This window comes from Poecilia formosa, unplaced genomic scaffold, assembly GCF_000485575.1.
Source record: "Poecilia formosa unplaced genomic scaffold, Poecilia_formosa-5.1.2 Scaffold69, whole genome shotgun sequence".
Classification (NCBI taxonomy): domain Eukaryota; kingdom Metazoa; phylum Chordata; class Actinopteri; order Cyprinodontiformes; family Poeciliidae; genus Poecilia; species Poecilia formosa.
This window is the reverse complement of record NW_006800008.1, coordinates 791,194-802,491: the sequence shown is the minus strand read 5'-3', so window position 1 is coordinate 802,491 and position 11,298 is coordinate 791,194. Positions and strand designations below refer to the sequence as shown.

At 39.3% G+C, this 11,298-nt stretch overlaps 1 protein-coding gene across 11 annotated transcripts in view; it reads left to right on the top strand.

The window, feature by feature from the left end:
- The window catches only part of magi2a (membrane associated guanylate kinase, WW and PDZ domain containing 2a), a 237,516-nt gene that overhangs the window by 108,981 nt on the left and 117,237 nt on the right, over window positions 1–11,298 (top strand). Inside the window, exon 1 of one of the 11 annotated variants that reach the window (XM_016673030.1) lies at window positions 9,926–9,944. The exons of the other annotated variants lie outside the window; for them this stretch is intronic. Coding sequence (XP_016528516.1) covers window positions 9,935–9,944 — 10 coding nt within the window. The 5' untranslated portion in view covers window positions 9,926–9,934. Of the gene's footprint in view, window positions 1–9,925; window positions 9,945–11,298 lie in introns of those variants that run through there. 11 annotated transcript variants of the gene reach the window in all.

Below are 11,298 nucleotides of genomic sequence, written 5' to 3'. Positions count from 1 at the left end.
ATTAAACGTTTAATATGGGAGCATGATCTGGAGAAACTCCTGTTGATTTACAAATCAAGAACAAACTTATAAAGTACCATCTAGTTGTATCAGAACAAGAATCCAGAGAAATCCTGACTAGTTTATAAACTATAGACCACATGTTCTTAAACAAGATGAACCAACATGTAGATTTATAATTTTATAGTTGTTATTTTTTTTCCATTTCCTTTGGTTTGATGTTTTGTTGTATTTCCTTCTAATTCATGTAAAGCTGCCTTGTTGCTGAAAATGACCTTACCGTTAAGCACTTGCATCCGAAGCTGCAGACATTGTCCCGTCTCCAGACAGGAGGGACGTTGTCAAACTGTGCAGCATGAACAGGACGCCACACATTCCCCCACATCTGCTCTGACTGACACACACATGCTGAAATATGATGGTAGAAGCAGAGCATCTCTGACACAGCAGCACTCGGTGACACAGGCTCTCCGGGGAGCGGCACAAATGGAGACCAGCGTGATGTAAAAGCTCCTAAAAGCACAGCGGTGCCTGCTTCGCTGGGTGGATGTTGGGATAGACGGCGAGCTCCATCAGGGGATGGATTACTCTGCAAGGAAATTGGGTGGAAATGAGATGTGCGATAGGCTTTGGAACAGATACGACTCCGTCTATCGGACTTTCTAGCTGTCTTTATAAGCCGCGCTTCACTTTCCTTCCAACTCTGTTAGATTCACTGAAAATTGCCCTGTTCAGTAAGAGATCAAAAGGGAGGGAAGTGATGATAAACTATCTCTTCTTTCCTCTCTGAGGCGGTTTGTGTGTCTCCCCTTCAGTGTTTGTGGGTAGCCTCTCCCGTGACGCACAATGTGTCTTCCAGAGCCTTGAGCCTGCAGTGGATTAATGGAAAATAATGAGAAACTGAGTATGAATATGCATCAGAGAGCTTAGACAGGCATGATGGTTTTCTGCTTTATTTAGACTCATAAATACAATAATGAAGTGCAGGATGAAGTTGAAACAACGAGCTGATGCAAGAGGATGCTTTTAAAAGATGAACCAGCAGCTGTTTATTCTGTAAATAGGTACTCAACTCCAAAAGTCGTTGTGTAGTTAGCAGCAGATTTTAGCTTAGTTGGATTTTAGAAAATAAAGCAGGTCGTTTGTATAAATTTAGAGATTAATCTAAAGCTGGAACGATTAATCGGAATAATTGTGATTAATCAATTATTTAAATAAAATACTAATTTAGTATATACTGGCGTAAACAGACTAAAAGCTGCTACAATCTTCCTTCTCAAGGCTTTAAGAATTTCCATCTCATGGTGTTAGCTTGCTAGCTAGCTAATTAACTAATCATTGTTGCATAGTTGGAAACTCTCACTTCTGACAGTGAAAACCTAGAAAATGCTAAGTGTGATTTTTATTATCAATTTAAAGTGGGAATAAATGTGGAGATATTCTAGTTTATTCACGAGAAATTGCAATTTTTTAAAAATATTTCACAGATTTCAAATAGTAGTACTAAACATATGACAGAATGCTAGGATAATAAACTCTTGCTAATATATTTTTATTGTATTATTTGCTTGCTTGTTCTCACTCGTGTTGTAATTTAAGTTATACTTTAAGTTCTGCTTCATTGCTTTGCATAAAAATCTTTCACCCGGCAGGAAATTAGCTGGTTTCTAGATGAGTTTAATTATTATGATTTTTTTAAAGACTAGTTTTGGAAATGTTTGTTTTGCACCAGCGACGGAGCCAAGATTAGCTTCCTGTGGCATTTCTCTGGTACATGAAACAAAGCCAACGAAGAACCACGGAAATCTCATACAATTAGAGCTTTTTTTTTTTTTTTTCTTTTTTCAAACTAAAAAATTAAAACATGTTGGAGAATTTCACTGTGAGGTACCGACTGCACAGATGGCATCTATCGTTCCTTGTTCTTTTTTCTTTTAGCCTGAATAAACATCAGGGACAAATGAGAAGTGATTTTTTGTATTTTTCATTTAAACCCAGAAGCCACGTTGAGATGTGCATCAGTCGGCTGAATTGTTGAGCTTTCTTCTTCATTGACTCTACAAGCGATCCGCTTTTTAAAGATATTTTAACATCCAACTGCGCAACCTGAAGTTGCCGTTTTAAGTTTCTGTGAGCACTTCTGTTAAAGATGCAGGGAAAGTTCATTCAAATGAAATTTAATCAAATGAAAAGGCGCTCTTCAGCTCCTCTCCAAGTCTCGGAGGTTTCTTCTTATCTCTCATCCTTCTGTGGTATTACTCCGATTTTGTCCTAATTAGTCTTCACTCTTGTTCTGCCCTTTTGTGTGACTTCTGAGCTGCTAAAGGATCAGCGGTGCTCAGAGAGACGGTGGAAGAAAAAACAAAACACAGCAACACAAAAGCCAAGTTTTCTATTCATCAAGGGGAAAACACTGAGCAAAACATGAAGCTCTTGTGTGAATCTTTGATTAATTTGAGTTTCTGTTCTTCAGGCTATTCGTTTGCAAATTTCTGTATTTCTTTTCAGCGTTCTTCAGATTATGTGTATATCTGCATCTATTAAACCATATTTAACCAAAGCTAAATATGGCAATAAATCAGATTCCTCTACTTATTTGCGAATCATCAGTTAGCATCAGATTAAAAAAACGCTACAGCAACTTTCTTTTCTTTCTTATATGATCATTGCAGAACGCAGTGCCTGTTTTGATCGTTGTGTACTTTATCCACTTGCTGGGATTGTAATCTTGGGTTTTCCTTTTTGTAGTGCAGCAGATAAATATTTCTGTAAAATCTTTCATATAAAAATGAAAAAGACTGAAAAAGCAACTGAAAAAAATCAAGATGCTTGTCGAGGAAAATTTATTTTGCTCTAAATGTAACAATATTGTCACTTTTGGTGCCAAATCATACATAATTGGACCAAGAAAATAATATTTAGTGGCAATAATTTAGATTTTTCAAGATAATAGCGATGGTTGACAATTCAGTTAATATGTTTCCTTTTTCTGGTGGAGGTTTGTCAAAATGGCTGCCATGGTTGTAATGGAAAATAAATATTTGAACTAAAATCTACAGTAGTTAACCATAATGTTAAGTTCAATAACAACTAGTTTGCTAAACAAAAAGCTAAGCTGTGCTAACGCTAAATTGCTAAGCACATAGGAAAAATATAGCAGAAGCTAACGCTAACTCTTCACACATCTTCATCTAGTCCCAGTTCACAACTGGTGTGAAACACGCAAACATGAATGTCTTCAGTTTTTGATTTTGCTTCTTTTTATGACTTTGAAGTTGAAAACACAATGAAATTTGGTAACATTTCAGGGCAATAATTGGTTTAAAAGGTTAAAAAATGGTGGCCATTTTGAAAAATAGCTTAAAACTCCATCCATCCATCCATCCATCCATTTTCTTTACACCCTTGTCCCTTAATGGGGTCGGGAGGGGTGCTGGTGTCTTTCTCCAGCTAACGTTCCGGGCGAGAGGCAGGGTACTAGCTTAAAACTCAAATGCGAAAAATGGAAAAACATGCTAGCTTTGATGCTAGTATCCACACTAAAAAGATTTTGACAGTGATATCCTGCAGTATTTGCCTTGAATTCATGTTTTCCTTCGTCAACTCTTCCTCTCCTCCAACTTAAACTCAATCTGAGGAAGAAGGAGTTGCAGTAGAAGTTGTTTGGTCTGCAGGGATTTGGGAAGATCATGTCTCCTAATTCTCCGGTTTGCACCACCTTTCCTGCAGCGCTTTGTCAAATATAAAATTTGTCTTGTTTAATTCCACCTCTTGGATCTGGATGCAAACTGTGTTTCAACCCCATTATGACAGCTTAGACTTGTATATCTATGTCTTGTTTTCTGACAACAAGCAGCGTCATCTCCCTCTTTCTTCTACATCCTTCACCTAAACTATATATTTTGTACTTCTTACGTCACCAGATATTTCTCTTCCTTCACTATCTTTGTCTTTTTTCACCCATCCAGAAAATTACAGGTTCCACAGTCTGTAAAAAAAATAATATCTGCCTCTTTGTCAAGAAGAAAAGCATTTATTTCTTCCTTTTCTTCATGTTTTTAATTTATTTTTGCCTCTGCTTTCTGGAGGCAGTGTGAGTTGAAGAATGGGGGCTCTGAGGTTCGGTGATAAGGGGCTTCTGTGGGATCCACACAGGAACAGATAGTCCAACAAAAAAAGCTGCACTCTACATGGTTATCTGGCAGAAACACACAAACACACCACAAAGGCTTAAATCTGCGCTCACACACATTCAATTTCACACAAACGGTGAGAATTTAAAGAGTTTTATGACTATTGAAGCTCTAAGAAGTTGTCATTATTTATAAATCACTTACTAGGATCTCTACAAAGACACCCACAGCTAATTCAGCCTTCTAACGCAGCTTATTTGCATGTCATTTCTCATTATTGCTGTTTTTAAATTGCTCTTTAATGCCACTATCTGTGAACTGCAGCGTTCTGTGTGTTTTGTATCAGAAAACATGACTCCTGGGTGCATCGTTTTCGTAATTATCATATTTTTAGTTCGGCTGAAGTGTATTTTTGGAACATTTTCAGATCAATACATTTAAAATTAAGCAAAACAGAAAATAATTCAACAATAATACGAAGGGGGAGGAGCTGTCGGTTACTGGTTGCTACGGTAACCACCAACCGCCAAGAGCAGCGTAGAGGGAGGAGCTGTCGGTTACTGGTTGCTACGGTAACCACCAACCGCCAAGAGCAGCGTAACAAAACTTAAAATGCCAACAAAAGTCTGAAGGAACAGCTTGTTGACTAAACTAAGTAAATTAAAAAAATAAACAAATTTTGACAAACTTCACATTCATAATATTAAAATAAAACCGTTAAACACGCACATCCATCTGTAGGGTTTACAGAGAATGAAGAAGAGAAACTATCCAGTGAGCGGCAGTTCTGTGGGCGTAAATAAATCCCTTGTTGATGTCAGAGGTCAGAGGTGAATGGCCAGACTGGTTGGAGCTGATAGAACAGCAACAGTAACTCAAATAACCACTCGTTACAACCGAGGAGAGCATCTTTGACCGCACAGCATGTCGAACCTTGAGGTGGCTGGACTACAGCAGCAGACAACCACACCGGGTGCCGCTGCTGTCAGATAAGATCAGGAAACTGAGGCACAGGCTCAAAAGAAGATTGGAAAAACGTTGCCTGGTCTGATGAGTCTGGATTTCTGCTGCGGCATTCAGATGGTCGGGTCAGGATTTGGCGTCAGCAACATGAAAACATGGATCCATCCTGCCTTGGATCAACGGCTCAGCCTGGTGGTGGTGGTGCAGTGGTGTTGATATTTTCCTGGCCCTTTAGTACCAACTGAGCATCACATCAACGCCACAGCCTACCTGAGTGTTGCTGCTGACCAGGTCCATCCCTTTAAACCACAGTGGACCATCTTCTCATGGCTGCTGCCAGCAGGGTACGGCGCCTTGTCATAAAGGGCCAATCATCTCAGACTGGTTCCTTGAACAATGAGTTCACTGAACTCGACTGGCCTCCACAGTCCCCAGATCTCAGTCCAACTGAAAACCTTTTGGATGTGGTGGACCGGGAGATTCGCATCATGGATGTGCAGCCGACAAATCTGCAGCAATATGGAGGATTTGTATTAAAATTAACACAAATTATTCAAATTCTCTATCTAAACGATTGCAAGGAAAGCATACAGAAATCTACATTGCTATCCATTTTTCAAATGATTTGCAATGGATTCATATCAGATTATTTTTTAGGAAATTATTTAAAATGTCTCATCATGGCCATATGGTTTTACTTACACGTCTGACAGCCTCTTTATCTTGAAACAATCCCTTTAGTGGCAAAATGTTACCTGTGATAATCCCACCTCTTCAAAAAGAGCAACTTTAATGAGCTACATATATATTCATTGTCGTCGCGGTTAGTTCAGAGGAACGCCTACCTGCCTCAGCGTGTGTGCAGCCTGCTCTCCGTTCAGCCGTCATTAACTCCAAACACAAGGAGGCAGATTAATTCATGAGGTTTCCAGCAGGTGGGAAAGAGTGAAAAAGGTTAACGCAACAGGAGCGAGTCGTACCGCCATTGTTTCGTCATTGCACGCTTTAGCGGCAGTAATGATTTTACCAGAAAGCGTCCTTTAGTCTTAATCAAAATGGATTTTCAAGGTAAAAGTCTTCCTGCAGCCTGTGAAGATGCTGCATATGTCTGAATGTGATCGAGTGTATTTAATGAAGCCACTGCCAGATGGTCCTGCTGGTGATTTCATGCTGCTGCATCTCTTACAGTTGACATTATTCTCCCACAAAGAAACAGTTGCATTCAGACTGGACTGAATTTAAATATTTTGTTATCAGGCGAAGCGTCCTGTGATGTTTTTGGTGCTTTATTTTAATATTTGAGCCACATGAGGTTCCCAGAGGAATAGAAATCCTTCAGTGATGGATGCAAACTCCCAGAGGGACTCATAAGATCCAGCAGAGGGAGCAGATGAACTTCCACAGCTGCTTTGAAGATTTACATATTTCCATCAAATATGGCTGCAATAATTTGATCTTCTTGAATCTGTACATGGTTTAGTTTTGCTACTGTTGTTACAAAAAGAGCTGAAGGTGTCGAATTTGCTGGAACACAACATAATTTGACCATTTTTACTGAAAAAACACTTGAACTTGTTCTAATTTTCTCCACTACTTCAATCTCCTAATATATCCTTACCAGCTAGCTAGCTAGTGGTTGACACTACTGCTAACTATCTCCTAATGGACCCTCGCTAACTAGCTCTTTTGTGTCTATCTTTTGTGTAAATCTAAGTTTTGTAATTTATCTTTTTTTTCCTTTGGTAGAAAAAGAGAAAAATGGAAAATATTTTTTTTCTAGTCTGGCGTTTTGGTCACGGCTAGCTGTTTTTTGAAGGACAATTTTACCTTGGTTTCAATTTATTTGTTTATTTATTTTGCATATCACATTAAATGTTCATTAGACTTTAGAGTTGTTTGATCTTTCAGAAAGTGTTTTTGCATTATTATATGATGCAAAAACGGTCTGAAAATAACAATATTATCATTTATCGTAGTAACGTCTGGTACAATTTATCGTCTAGAAAAATTTGTCCAATTTAGCCTGCTTCCCTCTGTCCAGCCATTCATTCCTCCTTTATTTCACATTTATTATTCATTTGATTGACTCTGACTAATCGCTCCGCTTGTGGCAGAAATGAATCATTCCAGAAATCCCGTTGCTTTGGATTCTGTTTTGGGAGTTTCCCATTTTTTGAACGCAACATTTCCCGATGGAATATGTTGGAAAGCTAAACATTGAAAGCAACCTAAAGGCCACTTTCCTCGCTGCCAAAGAAATCAATGAGGCTGGATATTCAACACTGCGCTGTGGTTTTTACGGTGGCCCATAAAAACCTTATTGAAAAAGTATATATGGCATGAGATGATTTCTCTGAGGGTGAAATTGGATTAAGCCTAGTGTAAAACGGAGAATCTGGCCTTTATCCTTCTCTCTCTCCTCCCCTGCTTTGCTTGACTCCCCCACCCGGCAACCATTAAACCCTATAGGAAGAGAAACCTAATTACATGGCTGGAAGTGGCCATAGTGAGCACTATTAAAAGGACCCAATTAAAGTTTGCGCGTCGCTGGCAGCAGCTTTCTGGTGAGGGATTATTTGTGGAGGTGGGTTTTGATCTGACGAACGGACAATTTCGATGTTGGCCGGGGAATGGTGGATTGGTGGCATTTTGGAGCGGAAAAGTTCACATAATTGGAACCTAAATCAAACGAAACTCGTATTAAAATGAAGCTGAAATTCAGAAGCGTTGCGGGGAAAGCGGAACAAATGCTTGGTGTTGATGGTGTGCCATTCATGAAAAGCAGATGTTTCTGACTCGTCACAATGTTCCTCAATAATCAGCTGTATCACCAATATGTTGTTCATTATTCTGTGTGGGTGATTTTCTATTTTAAAAAAAGAAGCAGTGTATTTGTTTTAAGTGTGTTTAAAGCTGCAGTATGTAACGTTCATAAAAAATATTTCATATTTGTTAAAACTCTGTGAAAAGATCAATCTCCTTTTTTCTGTCGGTGTATAAACAACCAGTCAGAGCCAGGAGGAGGGTCTTAGCGCTGTCAATCATGCTCGTGTATGCACAGCCCCCTTGCTCTATGCTACGCTGCAGCTTGTATAGCCTATTGTGGATGCTACAGCAAGTTACCATAGCCATTTGTGGATGCTGTGGCTAGTTAGCATAGCCCGATGTGGATGCTGTTGCTAGTTACCTTAGTCTATTGTGAATGCTATGGCTAGTTAGTATAGTCTATTGTGGATGCTAAAGCTAGTTAGCATATCCAGCATAACAGTAAATTCTTTCTCCACCTTAAGCATATTTCAGGAACATAAGGTTGATTTCCCCCCCCCCCTTTTTTTATTCACCAATTTGTGTATATACAACATATTGTTGCTAAAATACTGTTTGATAACCTACAAACAGTAGATTAGCAGAAAGAGGTATAGATCTACAACATAACGGCAGCAAAAATAAAATAAACAAAAACAAGGAGATGTACACTAACATGGAGACATTCAGAACAAAGAGAAGACAGCATAATCAAATGGTTCCTCAACAAAAACAGTGAAATTATTTAACATGTGTGGGTTGGAATATACTTTTTTTTCCCCCTTAATCCTGCCAATTATTTTCTAATTTGCATTATTATTATTATTATTTTCTTATTCTCTGATAGTCCTTGATTAACCTAGGATCACAGAAAGTTTGGGTAGAAGTGAAAACGAGAGGGAGAAAAAAAAATATGCCAGAACAAAATGAGGTTGATTGACAGCGCTAAGACCCGCCTCCTGGCTCTGATATGTTGCTTTTGTTTGGGAGCAGTAGTAAGTCTTTTCACACATTATCTGTCATGTTACGCAGTCAGGACATGTTATATAAAAGTTACATACTCCAGCTTTAAGTGAGGTTTTATTTTGTGTTTTGTGACCTGTTTGTAGTTTAAATTTCCAAAAAGTTGAGGCACAAACTTGTGTAGATGGTTAAAAAACAAAAAACAAGAACAGTTTTGGGATGTTTTTGGGACATTTTGTGCAACCGCCACAAGAGGATCACAAACAAAATTGAAAATTCCTCCACTTGTGATGGTATCCTCTGTAGATCAAACTGCAAAGATGAAGCTTTCTGTACATTTCTCTCAGAAAAGAGGGAGCCGAGGTGATGGCATTGTGGGGAAGCTGACCCTCTAGTATTAAAAGGCTAAGATATCTCGGTATGAAATGATTTCCACCACGCTGAGTGTGATGATTATTCCAGCCTCTGACCCTGTCGGTTCAAATCCCCAGTCTGATCCTGGGATGCCGCGCGCAAATTGGCTTCTCCGACGTCGCACCTGTTGAAATGAGTTTTGATGGGATACATGTTGCTGCGGTGGCCGGCCTTAGCCCCCGGGCGGCGACGCTGTGGTTACGGCGGCGCTATAAACGAATAACAGCGGCAGATTGTGTCATTGTTTGTCATTGTGATGCGTTGCCCTGGCTGAGGGGGATTAGGCTGACGCAGCAGCACGTTCACATCCCCCGAAAAAACACCTACATAACAAAACAAATTACATCAGCCTGCACTAATCTCTGCATATCCCGGCCTTCTCCTCATGTCAACCTGCTCATTGCTGCTGCGAACGTGGCGGGACGAAGAGGAAAAACATCGGTTTTTCCAAGGCTTTCTGATGCGTCGGCCTCCTTCGTTCCAGCATCTTTAGCCCCCCTGCTAGCAAGGCGGCTTTGATGTTCTGGAAAGACGAGATGTGGAGACAGAGCAAAGAGAATCATCTGTAGTGAATGTTTGGGAGAATAAATATCTTCACGTCAGATGGACTTAAAGAACCGCAAAGGATCTCACTGTGATTCAGTCCAGTTGGGTTGATGATGATGGGTAGGTTGTCTCTAAGAATACAGTCGTTTTCTGACTTTTTGGCATATGTAGAAAACTCCTAGAGAAAAACTGCAACAACCCTTTCAGTATTTACTGATCAACAAATGTCTAATATTGGGGGGAAAAAAGGATGTTTGATTAATGGCAAACGTCAAACATTAGAGGCGATCTATTATTTGAAATTCACACTTTGCATGTTTTTATATTTACATTTGAGTCTCAACTGCTTCTAAAAACATCCTGAATGCTTAAAAAATTACCCAACTGTTTTTTGGGGGATTTTTTACAGTAAGTTTATGTTTTTTGGCAACTGGAAATCAAGTTGTTTCAAAAATGTCACGTTGCACTGTTACCTAGCAACCCCAGTAGATTTCTACCCGTTACCTGGCAACCCCGGTAGATTTCTACCCGTTACCTGGCAACCCCAGTAGAGTTCTACCCGTTACCTAGCAACCCCGGTAGAGTTCTACCCGTTACCTAGCAACCCCAGTAGAGTTCTACCCGTTACCTAGCAACCCCGGGAGAGTTCTACCCGTTACCTAGCAACCCAAGCTGAACTCCAGCGCGTTTGGTCAGCCAGTTTTACTTCTTCACTTCTGTTTTTCAACAATGTATTGTTGTATGATTGCGCGTCTTTTTGCAGCCATTTTCTTGTGTGAGTGTAAATGTTGAGTAGACGTTGAACTGACCAGACAAAAATGTCCTTATCTAATAACAATTTTGCGCACAAAATGTTATGAGCATGATTTGTATAGGCCGCAGATCTATCAGAACCTGTCCGAGGAAGCATATTTGGTCACTTTTAATCTTTTTGTACTCATGAGATCAACCAAAAGTTAGGACACCCTAATCAGAGTTATTGATTAGTAACTTTCATCTGATATTAAATGTTCATGTGTCAAAATATGCACTGCAAATCATAAAATATTACCAAGTATTTTTGTGTAGTTTCTAGTGCAAATATATTGGTACACTTGAAATAAAACAAAACTAACTGACAAATGACTCTTCAACAAGATAGAGGAGTTTGTTTTAAGTCAATAATGATTTAATATTGATGAATATTGATGGAATTGGTATTTTTTCACTTGCAAGTTAAAGCAGTTTGTTTTAAGTTAATGCTTTACTGTTGATGGTATTTTAGATGGTATTAAATAAACGCCAGCCTGCCAGACATAACTAGCGCTGCTAAATTTCTTCTCTTCAGACTCAGACGTGGCACTTCGTTTTGACAAGCGCACGATTTATTGTCAGTTTTATTTGCTGTAGCGTCTTTGCAGCTTCTGTAGAGTTGTACTTTTTTTTTTTTTTTCCGAAAATGCACAAACAGTTCTCCGTCCGAATGTGCTTGGGA